Source organism: Theropithecus gelada, chromosome 19 (genome assembly GCF_003255815.1).
Source record: "Theropithecus gelada isolate Dixy chromosome 19, Tgel_1.0, whole genome shotgun sequence".
NCBI lineage: Eukaryota > Metazoa > Chordata > Mammalia > Primates > Cercopithecidae > Theropithecus > Theropithecus gelada.
Genome location: NC_037687.1, coordinates 44492976 through 44506152, shown reverse-complemented (window position 1 = coordinate 44506152; position 13177 = coordinate 44492976). Strand labels below are relative to the sequence as shown.

At 53.6% G+C, this 13177-nt stretch overlaps 2 protein-coding genes across 2 annotated transcripts; both read left to right on the top strand.

Moving 5' to 3' along the window:
- Positions 1–3656: 3656 nt before the first annotated feature.
- On the top strand, positions 3657–6219 carry FFAR1 (free fatty acid receptor 1). The gene has a single exon (XM_025368678.1). It carries the CDS (start codon positions 3911–3913, stop codon positions 4811–4813), a length of 903 nt encoding a protein of 300 aa, XP_025224463.1. The 5' UTR covers positions 3657–3910; the 3' UTR covers positions 4814–6219.
- Positions 6220–10787: 4568 nt separating this feature from the next.
- LOC112613173 (free fatty acid receptor 3) lies at positions 10788–12809 on the top strand. Its single transcript, XM_025368455.1, has 2 exons — positions 10788–10976; positions 11203–12809. The coding sequence occupies exon 2, from the start codon at positions 11214–11216 to the stop codon at positions 12252–12254; it is 1041 nt and encodes a 346-aa protein (XP_025224240.1). The 5' UTR covers positions 10788–10976; positions 11203–11213; the 3' UTR covers positions 12255–12809.
- Positions 12810–13177: the final 368 nt, after the last annotated feature.

Genomic DNA, 13177 nt, shown 5'->3' with positions numbered 1-13177 from the left:
ACGCAGGTGGCCCACGATAGGAAGTGAGGCATCGTCTTATATATGCTGGAGCCACACTGAGACCCAGCACAGAAGCTCAAAGTCCCCCAGAAAACAAACCCCCGTCCTTTATTTGCATTTCTCGAAGAATGTGAAAAGGGGAAGCCAGTTCAAAACGGCTCTTCCCAAAAGTGACGCTACTCAGTTCTTGCACAACCCATAGCTGCCAGAGAAAGTCCTGAAGACCAGCCACCCTGAGAAAGCTCACAGCTTTGCTGTCGTTCAAGGTCCTCTGCACCCGTTCCCTAATTCTCTTCACTGATTCAGACTTTCCAGTTAGGTGCCCCAGCTCCCCTCTCGCTTCTCAGGTTTGATCTTTCTCCACCTATTCACCTGCTTCGGCAAAGGGGCCCATTCTCCTTAGAGGGCAGCGGTGTGATTATCTGACTATCAAGGAGATCGGCTCCTGGCACGTGGCAGGTTTCCCCAAACTGCCACCTTCCTTTCCCATCCTCCTTTCCCTCCCATCTCTGCTCAGTACCTGGATGGTAACTCTAGGAATTATGGTGCAGGGAGGCCTTGATCTCCCCATCAATCCACTTTGTCCCTGGTTTGATTTCTCATGAGCACCATTCACTTTTCTGGAGGCAGGTGAGATTTTAAGAACTATTTAAAGGCCAGGCATGGTGGATCACGCCTGTAATCCCAGCACTCTGGGAAGCCGAGGTAGGCGGATCACCTGAGATCAGGAGTTCAAGACCAGCCTAGCCAACATGGCAAAATCCTCTCTCTACCAAAAATACAAAAATTAGCCGGGCATGGTGGTTCCCACCTGTAATCTCAGCTACTTGGGAGGCTGAGGCAGGAGAATCGCTTGAACCCGGGAGGTGGAGGTTGCGGTGAGCCGAGATCACACTACTGCACTCCAGCCTGGGTGACAGAGCAAGAGTCCGTCTCAAAACAACAACAACAACAAAAACTGTTTAAATGAGACAGGGAGGGTGTTGGGGTGTCTGTGCCCAAAATGAGGTCTGATGTCATTCAACCCTTTTTTCATTTACTCGGCACACAGATACTGAGCACCTGGAAATGCACCCAGTACAGAGCCAGTTGTTAGGGCACCAAAAAGATAAGGCATAGGACCAACCTTGGGGATCTCTAGTCTAGGGCTGCCAAGGGTTTTTAAGGCAAGACCCCCTGGAGGGAACTGAGGCAGTCCTAAGCCTGAAGGGCCTGGCTCAGGCTCCCTGGCAACCATCGAGCGTCTTCCCCTTCCCACCCTGTCCCTCAGCACAGCTGCTGACATAAACCTACTACATGGCTGATTGACCATGAGATGTGGCCATCAATAGACATTGCTGAAGCATGAAGAGCAGGTGGCCAGGAAGCTGGGCGGCCAGGACTCCAGATGCAAGCCGCCCTCCACAACCCCAGCTCTCACCGTCCTCCCAGGGTCCAGATAATGGATCGTGCAATTAGGTTCCCAAACACCTGCTGTGCAACATGCAGTAGACAAAGCAGACCAAAGCCTTTGCCCTCAGGAGGCCCGGCATTCTAGCTCAGGAGCCAGCCAAGATGATGTCGCACTGAAGACAGACAACAAAAGTGAGATTCACGGGAGGGATCAGTGTGGCTGAGGCACCCGGGAAGGCCCTTGGAGGAGGTGACCTTGGGCAAAGATCCAGACGCCAGGTGGGTGGAGCCAAAGCAGAGACGATCTGGAAAACCCAACAGCTCCCCGGGGCTTCACTTTTGCTATAGGAGGGGAAATGGCACTGCTTTGGATTCTTCCTCGGTTTTGTCCCTTTCTCGGTTCCCAACAACAGACTGAACAGTAGGAGGCCGGTTCTCTGCTCACAGCGGGTGCTACACCCCATGCGCGGCTCCCGCTGGGGGAGAAAAAGGAGAGCATGGACCAATTTAGTGACTCCAAGGTGTGAAAAGCAGTGAGATGGTGTCTTTGAGGGAGTTAGTGATAGGCTGAGACCCCCTTGCTGTTCGCCCTGAAGCCTGGTGACTGGAGCTGCCAGGAGGCCACACAGAGAGAGGTTTATGATGGGAGATCTGGAATTCGGAAGGGGCAGAGTGGTCAGGTGACCCACACACGCCTGAGAAAACTGATGTGGAGAGGCTGTGTTGTCATTCTGAGGCAGGAAACAGACAGACAGACAGACAGAGACATGGGCACAGTGAGAGACAGAGACAGAATCACAGAGCAGCGCTGGCTTCTCACCAGCAGGCATGGGCACACCTGAGAGAGCATCCAGAGAGGTTAGAAATCTTCCTTAGGTCCTCCTGGGAGACTCAGGTGACCCAAATGGGAAACATGAAAGGCTGGGAGGATTCCCAGGGCTGAGAGAAGGAAGCTACGCAGCCGGCCGGTGCCACATTCCTTGTGCCTCAGGGAGTGCCCCCCAATGTCCCCAGCCATGCACCCTGGGGGGAGTCAGCTTGGACATTTGTGCCACCCCTTGACAGGCAAAGTGGGGGCCACAACCTGGGTCCTCCAGTGCCAGCCAGCAGAGGCTGCCCCCATCCCTTGCCTTCCTCCTCCTGCTCCTTTCTCCAGCCCTGGAAAGGTCAGAAGCCACCATCCTGGAACTAGAGGGGAAGGAGAGGCAGAACAGAGGGGCCCCTCCTTGCAAAAACGAAAACAAGCCCACAACCTGTGCAGAGCCGCACCTGGGTGTGATCACTCCTTATCCCACACACCCACTGCCACGTGGAGATGGCTTCATGGCTGCGGTCACCGGGAACCCTGTGTTGTCAGAGGTGAGCCAGTGAGACCCGGGGCCTGCCCAGGGGTGCATCGAGGGTGGAGAAGACCTGGCCCCAGCGCAGGTATAAACAAGCAGGAGGGCTGGGGAGGGACTAGCACTGGGTTGTGGCCGAGCCCCCAAGCCCTGCTGTTGCAAGGCACTGGCTACACACCCGGCCCCTACCCAGACAGGACCCCGATTCCTCCCTGGCCCCTCTGTGTTCCAGCATCTTCCCAGCCCCTCACCTCCTCTGGTGTGGCCTCACCTCCAGCCGGGATGCCCCATTAGCTGCTCACCCAAGCTGCTAGAACCTCAGGCTAATGGCCCTGCCACCCGCCCTCCTCCCCTTCCGGCTCACTGCTCATCCCGGGCATCCTCCATCAGCCCGCTGAGGGGACTGCTGAGCCTCAGAGACATCCGGCAGCGCCAGGAGGTGGGTCCCTCTCTCTGTGGTTCCTCTCTTCACCTAACTGTTCCCTAGACCTCCAGACCCCTGCCCAGGTGGCCCCTGAGAACTGCTAAGCTCAACCATGACATGGATGGGGCCCAGCTGACCCTTGAGCTCTCCCTGGGGGACCCCCTTTTCCTGCCCCTGGCCACACCCTCACCTCATCCACACCCTTCTCCTCCCTGCTGCCCTGCCGACTTTCCACTGTGGGGGAGCAGCTCTTGCCTTGCCAGGGAACCGGGGAGGGCAGTGGGCTCAGGAGTCAAACTCCCATTCCCAGGGAAGGCTCAGGCTGTGGGGCCCAGCCCTGTTCTGAATTCTCTCCACCCCTTCTCCCCACAGAGTCTCAGAAATCGAGAAGCCTTCTTCCTCTGCACCACCCAGCCATGCACCCTGGGGGAGTCGGCTTGGACATCTGTGCCACATCCTATCTCCTGTGACACTCCAGGAGCTTCCCTGGTTTTAAGAAGTGATATAGGGGAGAGAAAGCACAGGACTAGGGGCCACAGGTCTCAGCTTCTCATCCAGGCTCGGCGGCTCCCTGGCTACTGCCTTCCTCTGTGGGCCTCCGTTTCCTCCGTGATCCCATCAGGCGAATTCTAATCCTCCAGGCAGGGCTGGAACCCGCGAGTGATCCCAGGAGCCCCTCCTCTCAGGGGCCCCAAGATCTGAGACCAGGGAGCCAGCTGCACGCAGGAGCCCTGCAGGCCAGGACAGTGGCCCCATGGACCTGCCCCGGCAGCTCTCCTTCGCCCTCTATGTGGCGGCCTTTGCGCTGGGCTTCCCGCTCAACGTCCTGGCCATCCGAGGCGCGACAGCCCACGCCCGGCTGCGTCTCACCCCCAGCCTGGTCTACGCCCTGAACCTGGGCTGCTCCGACCTGTTGCTGACAGTCTCCCTGCCCCTGAAGGCGGTGGAGGCGCTGGCCTCCGGGGCCTGGCCTCTGCCGGCCTCACTGTGCCCTGTCTTCGGGGTGGCCCACTTTGCTCCACTCTATGCCGGCGGGGGCTTCCTGGCCGCCCTGAGTGCAGGCCGCTACCTGGGAGCGGCCTTCCCCTTGGGCTACCAAGCCTTCCGGAGGCCGTGCTATTCCTGGGGGGTGTGTGCGGCCATCTGGGGCCTCGTCCTGTGTCACCTGGGTCTGGTCTTTGTGTTGGAGGCTCCGGGAGGCTGGCTGGACCACAGCAACACCTCCCTGGGCATCAACACACCGGTCAACGGCTCTCCCGTCTGCCTGGAGGCCTGGGACCCGGCCTCTGCCGGCCCGGCCCGCTTCAGCCTCTCTCTCCTGCTTTTTTTCCTGCCCTTGGCCATCACAGCCTTCTGCTACGTGGGCTGCCTCCGGGCACTGGCCCACTCCGGCCTGACACACAGGCGGAAGCTGAGGGCCGCCTGGGTAGCCGGCGGGGCCCTCCTCACGCTGCTGCTCTGCGTAGGACCCTACAACGCCTCCAACGTGGCCAGCTTCCTGAACCCCAATCTGGGAGGCTCCTGGCGGAAGCTGGGGCTCATCACGGGTGCCTGGAGTGTGGTGCTCAACCCGCTGGTGACCGGTTACTTGGGAAGGGGTCCTGGCCTGAAGACAGTGTGTGCGGCAAGAACGCAAGGGAGCACGTCCCAGAAATAACGCCACCGCTCGGGAGAAGGAGCATGAGGCAGGAGGGCCCGGCTGCGTCTCCAGGCCCCTGCGGAGGGCTGCTTCGGAGGAACTGCAGGGCAGCCTGGCCCGGAGGCCTCCCTGGAGCCACTCAAGCGGAGAGCGGCGCCTGCTGAGGGCAGCACCCCAGTCAAGAGAGGAGCACGGAGCCAAAGCAAGGCGGCAGGGGGAGGTAAGCTTGCCCCCGCACACGTCGGCCCCTTTCCTCGTCTGTCTCTGCCCTCTGCACGTCCTCACCTGCCTGTCTTTAGTGGGCCGCGAGCAGAGGCCTTGTACTTACGGGAAAGAGGAGGCAATCTGTTTCTGACCCACACGAGCGGTCACTCCGGTGATGCACTTGAGGACACGCTACGCTGAAATCAGTTGCCAGGTGAGAACATTTGATTTCGGAGTAGGAGAGGAGGCAGGAGGCAGGATAATGACACTGTTATACCACGTGAAACTCGCAAGGGGGCAGCCTTGGAGCTGGGAACGGAGGCTGGCCGGAAAAGATGTTTCAGCCGGGGAGGGAAAATGCAAGGTCCCGCAGTGATGGGCAGCGGCCACGCAGTTGACTCTTGAACAACGTGGGGATGGGGTGCCGAACCCCCACGCAGTGGGAAATCTGTGCATAACTTTGACTCCCCCCAAAGTTCAACTACTAATAGCCTATTGTTGACCAAAAGCTTTACTCAGTATATAAACAATTGAGTAAGACAATTTGAAGCCAGACACAGTGGCTTATGCCTGTAATCCCAGCACTTTAGGAGGCTGAGGCGGGAAGACTGCTTGAAGCCAGGAGTTCAAGACCAGCCTGGGCAACATAGTGAGACCCCCCCCCCCTACCTTTACAAATAATAAAAATAAAAATAATTAGTTGGGCGTGGTTGTGCGTGCCTGTAGTCCCAGCTACTCAGGAGGCTGAGGTGGGAGGATTGCTTGAGCCCAGGATCGAGGCTGCAATGAGCCGTGATCGCACCACTGCACTCCAGCCTGAGTGACAGAGCAAGACCCTGTCTCTGGAAAAAAAAAGAAAAAAGACATATTTTGTATGTTATATGTATTATGTGCTGTATTCTTACAAGAAAGTAAGCTAGAGAAAAGTACATGTTACTGAAAACATTATTAGAAAGAGAAAATACCTTCACAGCACTGTGCTGTATTTATTCATACCGTAAGTTTATGCTGTCTGTTTATAAGAGAAAGTGTCTGTCTGAAGCAGCAGTAACCACAGCTGCAGATCTCAATCTATGGTAGATATCAAGCAGTTCAACCCTTTTTTGTAATGTTGTAATTTTTCTTTGCTTCTTGGAAGCAGTCTGGCATCACTAGCAGCCCCGCATATGAGGCCCAGGGGGTTATTCAGAGTTTACCGTATTGCACTAAACGTGGTGAAAAATACGCAATAACTACGAGACATCGCTTTTTACTTCTATACACAATGTGCTGGTGAGAACTGCTCACCAGGAGATGATTAGCTTCACGTGGTGTTTTAAGCAGATACTCAACAGCTGAGCTCACGGAGACAGCACAGGAGGTGGCTACGAAATTATTACAGGAGTATAGTATATCTACAGTAACTATGTGCTTATGACTTAATACTGCACATCTTTATGTTTGCTTGCATTTCTCTTGACTTCAAATGGCACCAAGTAGAGTTTGTGTTTGTGTGCATATATTTTTGATAAATTTTAACTTTTTTTTTTTTTTTTTAGACAGAGTCCTGCTCTGTCTCCCAGGCTGGAGTACAATGGTGTGATCTCGGCTCACTGCAACCTCTGCCTCCCGGCATCAAGCAATTCTCCTGCCTCAGTCTCCCAAGTAGCTGGTATTACAGGCACCCACCACCACACCTGGCTAATTTTTTGTATTTTAAGTAAAGATGGGGTTTTGCCATGTTGGCCAGTCTTGTCTCGAACTCCTGACCTCAGTTGACCCACCCGCTTCGGCCTTCCAAAGTGCTGGGATTACAGGCATGAGCCATGGTACCCGGCCAATTTTAACTTTCTATAAGTGATTTACCCAACCTGGGCAACATGGCGAAACCCTGTCTTTACCAAAAACACAAAAAAATTAGCTGGGCATGGTGGTGTATGCCTACTTGGGAGGCTGAGGTGGGAGGATGGTTTGAGCCTGGGAGGCGGAGGTTGCAGTGAGCCGAGATCATGCCATTGTAGTGAGTCGAGATTATGCCATTGCACTCTAGCCTGGGCAATAGAGCCAGATCCTGTCTCAAAAACAAAAAACAAACAAACACAAAGAAGCTTTGCATCCATTTTGTGGCAGTAAATGATAAGCTAGACTAGTACCTACATATATTTTTTGCATTCGTGACATACTTAATTTTTGCTTAATTTTTAAAATATATGTCTAGGCTTGTGGTTCCTCTGTAAGTTTTTTTCAAATTGTTGCAAATCTCTGAAAATGTTTCCAATATATTTATTGAAAAAAAATCCACAAGTAAGTGGACCTGCACATTCAAACCTGTGCTATTCAAAGGTCAACTATATAGTCTGTAATATGTGATGGGTGCCATGCTGAGTGTCTGCAATGAGTGTTGTCTCACTTCAGCTTCACACAACCTTGTGGTTTAGCCATGCGACTTCTGTGCAGATGGGTGGGTGTTCACTACACGAGGGTACTGGGCAGAGGGGCAAACACTGCCTAAATTCTAGCCTGTGCTTTGTTCAGCAAGCCACATGCCTGTCTTGCTTGCATCAAGGGAAGGAGTATTGTGTTCTAATTTGAAGAAATGCACCAGCCACTCCTTAGGCAGCACTTGGTGCGGGGTGGGCTCCTCTGGAAAGGGAGCACCCAATTTGCACAAAGGTGCTGCACCAGGTAGCTGCGATCCTGGAACAGGATGAAGAAAGTTGCCTGAGGCCCTACAGCAAGGACAGGGTAAAAGCAGGATGTGATCCTTCCAAGCGGGACCCCCAAGGGCCAGGGGATATTTGGGAAACCTGGGCGTGTGGAAGTTAACCCTGTATTTGTGGTCCATTTTGCAATGGATAGCATCCCAAATCCATGAGAGGGAGGGCAGAGGGGAGTGGCTGTGGCTGTGAAGGAGACAGACACCTGGGCACCTGCTCTAAGTGACAGCAATGCCATGCACATGATGATGTATTGGAGCACAACAAATGGCAGCCACCAGCTGGCGTGCACACACCAATTTCTACAAATGAGCTCTGTTCGGGCTGAAATGTCTACGCATCCAAGGATTGTTCTTGTAACTGATGATATACCCCCAACACCCAGAAGAGAGACTGGCACACAGTAGGTGCTCAGTAAATGTTTGCTCAATGAATAAATGAATGCCTCTACTGGCCTTCCAAAGAAAGTTCTACATCTGTTTTATCAATATGGAAACAGGCCAGAGAAATTAAGTAACTTCTTTTGGAAGCCAGAAACAAGCCCGGCCCCTGTGCAGTGACGACACCAGGGAATTTCAGTAAAACCCCAAACTCCACCCCAGGGAGCCCCAGTGCCTCCTCCCGCACCGCGGGGCACCAGGGCCCACTCACTTTGGCTCCTGCTCCACAGCCCCTGCTGGGTACTGGGCTGCTTCTCCCCGTTCCTCCTGCCTCCTCCCACTTAGGGCAAATCCAGTGCCTCCCTGGGACCCAGGAGACTCAGTGAGATCCACCCCAGGCGCCTCTCACTCCTGTGAGACCCAAACCTCCTATCACCAAACCCAGCAGGCCAAGCCTGTGTACCCATGACTCCCCTACCCCAGTGTTCCCTCCAGTGGCTCTTTGCCTTTTCAGTATCCATGTCTTCATGATCCTTCCTCTACATCCCCCAAGCCCTCACCACCAAACGTAATGTAAACAGCATGACAGCAAAAACTTTTCGTTCACAACTGCGGGTTTTTTTTTTTTAGACAGGGTCTCACTCTTGCTCAGGCTGGAGTGCAGTGACACAGTCATGGCTCGCTGCAGCCTTGAATTCCTGGGCTCCAGCGATTCTTCCACTTCAGCTTCCCAAGTAGCTGGGACCACAGGCACATGCCACTACACCCAGCTAATGTCTTTTTTATTTATTTATTTATTTATTTATTTTTCCTGTGGACACAGGGTCTCCCTATGTTTCCCAGGCTGGTCTCAAACAACCTGTGGTCAAGCAATCCTCCCACCTCAGCCTGCCAAAGTGCTAAAATTACAGACCTGAGCTGCCGTACACAGCCTGCTGCTGTACTTGTAACAGCTTAATTGAGATATTATGTACATATCATCAAATTCACCAATGTTAAGTGTACAATTCGATGATTTTTAGTAAATTTACTCAGGTGTGGGTCCATTACCACCAGCTAGTTTTAGAACATTTTCATGACCCTAGTAAAATCCTTCATGTTCATTTAAATTTAATATTGGGCCAGGCAGGGTGGCTCACGCCTATAATCTCAGCACTTTGGGAGGCTGGGGCGGGTGGATCACCTGAGGTCAGGAGTTCAAGACCAGCCTGGCCAACATGGCGAAACCTCATCTCTACTAAAAATACAAAAATTACCTAGGCGTGGTGGTGGACACCTGTAATCCTAGCGCCCTGGGAGGCTGAGGCATGAGAATCTCTTGAACCTGGGAGGCAGAGGTTGCAGTGAGCCAAGATTGCACCATCGCACTCAGCCTGGGTGACAGAACAAGACCCTGTATCAGGAAAAAAAAAAAAAAAAAAAAAGGAAAAAACCAACTTAATTTTCATTTCTACCTCCATCCCCCAGACAACCACGAATCTACTTTCTGACTCTATAACTTTGCCTAATCTGGACATATCATATAAATGAAATCTGACAATATATGGTCTTTTATGTCTGGCTTGTTTTACTCAGCATAAGGCTGTAGGGTATATGGGTAGCTCATTCCTTTTTATTGCCAAATAGAATTCCAGTATATGGATGTGCCACCTTTCTTTATTCACTCACCAGCTGATGGGCTGCCAGGTGACATTTCCACTGTTGGCGACTATGACCAACACTGCTGGGAACATTTAGGACTGAGTCTTTAAGTGGACCTGAGTTTCCACTTCTCTTAAGTAAATACCTACGGTGGAATTGTTGAATGGCATGGTGAATTTATGTTTAACTTTTTAAGCAACTGCCACCTGCTTTCCAAAGCGGGGGCACCACCTCCCATTATTCTCACCAGCAGCGAATGAGGCCCTTGTTTCTCCACATTCTCGCCAACCATAGGCATTGTCTGACTTTTTGCTTGTGGCCATTCTAGTGGATGTGAAATCATATCTCATCGTGCCCCGTGATTGTTTGAATGAACTAAGAGATCACCCGTGAAACTGGACAGCACTTGGGTTTGAACCCTGGTGGTGACATTTCACAAGCTGTATCACCTGGAACAAGTGACTTCACCACGGTGAGGGACAAGGATATGACATAAAAGCGTTGCTCTAGAAGCAAAGTGTCTGCTACGGATTATGTGCCCACGAAAAGGCAGCTGCTGTCATCATCGCCACCACTGCTATTATTATTATTATTGTTATTATTATTATTATCACCCCAGAGATAATCCTGAACCAGTGACAGGGAAAATAGCAGCTGGCATCAGCTGCCCACTCACCACCACATGCCAGGCTTCCGTCAAAGCATTCGACATGTATTAGTAGTCTTTTAATCTACCTACATATTGTTTTAATTTACATGTGTTAATGCGTTGATCTATGAGATGACTACCATGACGAGCTCTCTTCTGTAGGGGAGAAAGCAGAGACGTGGAGAATTTAAGTCATTTCCCCCAAATCACAAAGTTGGAAAGGAACAGACCTCACAGAGGTCGCTCTCTGTCATTGCATCACACTTCCTGCCCTTACAAGGCAAATTGGATAAGTGCCATTCTAGAGAAGCAGACAAAATTCAAGTGGAGAAGAGGGGAGGGGAAGACGTTGGCTGGGGCCTGTTTAGAGCATCCCAGCTGAGGCTGCATGAGAAGGGAGGCACGCAGTTGTGGAATTTGCTCCCCTTTTTGCATACCGACCAGCCCTGGCAACGGAGCTCAAGGCATCTTTGTGCCACTGCTCAACAGTGAGTGACGTCATGGGCACGACCAGGTCTTTATCAGTTCTGCTGGATAAATAGCCAACCGCACTAGGTCCGGAGAGACAGCAAGGTGCTGTGCGGCGGAGCATTTGGGTCTCAAAGAAGCAGGTGAGCCTGGGCCCGAGGGGCTGGGTGGAGGAGCATCTTGGTGCTTCTCTGCTGGGGAAGAGACAGGGGACAGGGCATGTTCAGGAAGACAGGCAGGCTGACCCCGCCTGGAAGGCACCTGGAGACAAGAGGGGTGGGCATGGTGACCACGTGCCCTTTTGGGTGAGATGGTGCTGGCCAGAGGCAGGAAGGCCCCCTGCTACCAACTCCTTGTCTCTCTCACCAGTGGCCACCACCATGGGTGCAGGCCCCGACCAGTCCTATTTCTCCGGCAATCACTGGTTCGTCTTCTCGGTGTACCTCCTCACCTTCCTGGTGGGGCTCCCCCTCAACCTGCTGGCCCTGGTGGTCTTCGTGGGCAAGCTGCGGCGCTGCCCGGTGGCCGTGGACGTGCTCCTGCTCAACCTGACCACCTCGGACCTGCTCCTGCTGCTGTTCCTGCCCTTCCGCATGGTGGAGGCGGCCAGTGGCATGCGCTGGCCCCTGCCCTTCATCCTCTGCCCGCTCTCTGGATTCATCTTCTTCACCACCGTCTATCTCACCGCCCTCTTCCTGGCCGCTGTGAGTGTTGAGCGCTTCCTGAGCGTGGCCTACCCACTATGGTACAAGACCCGGCCGAGGCTGGGACAGGCGGGTCTGGTGAGTGTGGCCTGCTGGCTGTTGGCCTCTGCTCACTGCAGCGTGGTCTATATCGTGGAATTCTCGGGGGACACCTCCCACAGCCAGAGCATCAATGGGACTTGCTACCTGGAGTTCCGGAAGGACCAGCTAGCCTTCCTCCTGCCCGTACGGCTAGAGATGGCCGTGGTCCTCTTTGTGGTCCCCCTGATCATCACCAGCTACTGCTACAGCCGCCTGGTGTGGATCCTCGGCAGAGGGGGCAGCCACCGCCGGCAGAGGAGGGTGGCGGGGCTGGTGGCAGCCACACTGCTCAACTTCCTTGTCTGCTTTGGGCCCTACAACATGTCCCACGTTGTGGGCTATATCTACGGTGTAAGCCCGGCATGGAGGACCTACGTGATGCTTCTCAGCACCCTGAACTCCTGTATCGACCCCTTTGTCTTCTACTTCTCCTCCTCCAGATTCCAAGCCGACTTTCATGAGCTGCTGAGGAGGCTGTGTGGGCTCTGGGGCCAGTGGCAGCAGGAGAGCAGCGTGGAGCTGAATGAGCAGAAGGGAGGGGAGGGGCAGAGAGAGGACCGTCCAGCTGAAGGAAAGAGCAGTGAACACTCACTGGGCTCTGGAACTGGTGGCCAGGTGTCCTGTGCCAAAAGCTAGGTCCTCTGCGGCAGGAGGGTGTAGCTGGCATGTCATCCTCAGGGCACTTTCTCGCTCACGCCAGGGACTTGGAGTGGCGAGCTGGGGCATGGTGGGGCTTGGGGGCGGAATAGACATCTAGCCTTCCTAAGGGTGTGCGCACTAAAGCCCAGCTCTCTATCTCACCTCCATCCCCATCCACCCACACACCATGGATTGGGCTCTGGAAAGGGGTCAGGGTGAGAGGCTGCTCTGGAGAACAATGAGGTTCTCGTAGCAGCAGGCAGCTCTTGTGCTTTTTTGAGGGTGGCAGAGGAGCTAAGAGCAGTGCCCAGGGTCTGAGGGGGCTGCCCAGTGAGTGACAGGGGCAGGAGAGGGCAGAACCCTATCCTCAGGGCTGCTCCCAGCCAGCGAGTCAGGAGCGAGGGAGACAGGGCGCCAGGAATGAGGCCACATTCTGCTCCCACAGTGCCTTTTTCAGAAAGTTCCCATTGCTCAATAAATCTGGATCATCAGAGTCATTTATGAACAATGACAGAAGAAAAATTACCCAAATAAATGTGGAAGCAAGCAAAAGAGAACAGTGTTTCCTTCTTCTCCAGTTTTGTTCTGGTGGTGTGCTTGGGCCGGGTGGGACTGGTGGATGGAAGGAGAAAACACCAGACTCTGGAGGAAAAGGGCCAAACACCGGGACGCCTGGATGCTGGGAGAGGATCTGGCTTGCAGGGATGAAAATAACAGCTGCCCTGTCTAAAGGACTTAGCCTGACACATCATCTCCTTCTATCTCTCAATAGCCTTGTGGTAGGTACCAGCATTATCCCCAGTTTCAGAAGAGGGAGTGGCCCAGAGAGGCGACATCTCCTATCTTTGATCCTATAGCTGGTGGGCGATTGAAGTGGGATGGGAAGCTGGAGTCAGTTGACTCTGACACCCATGCCCTAA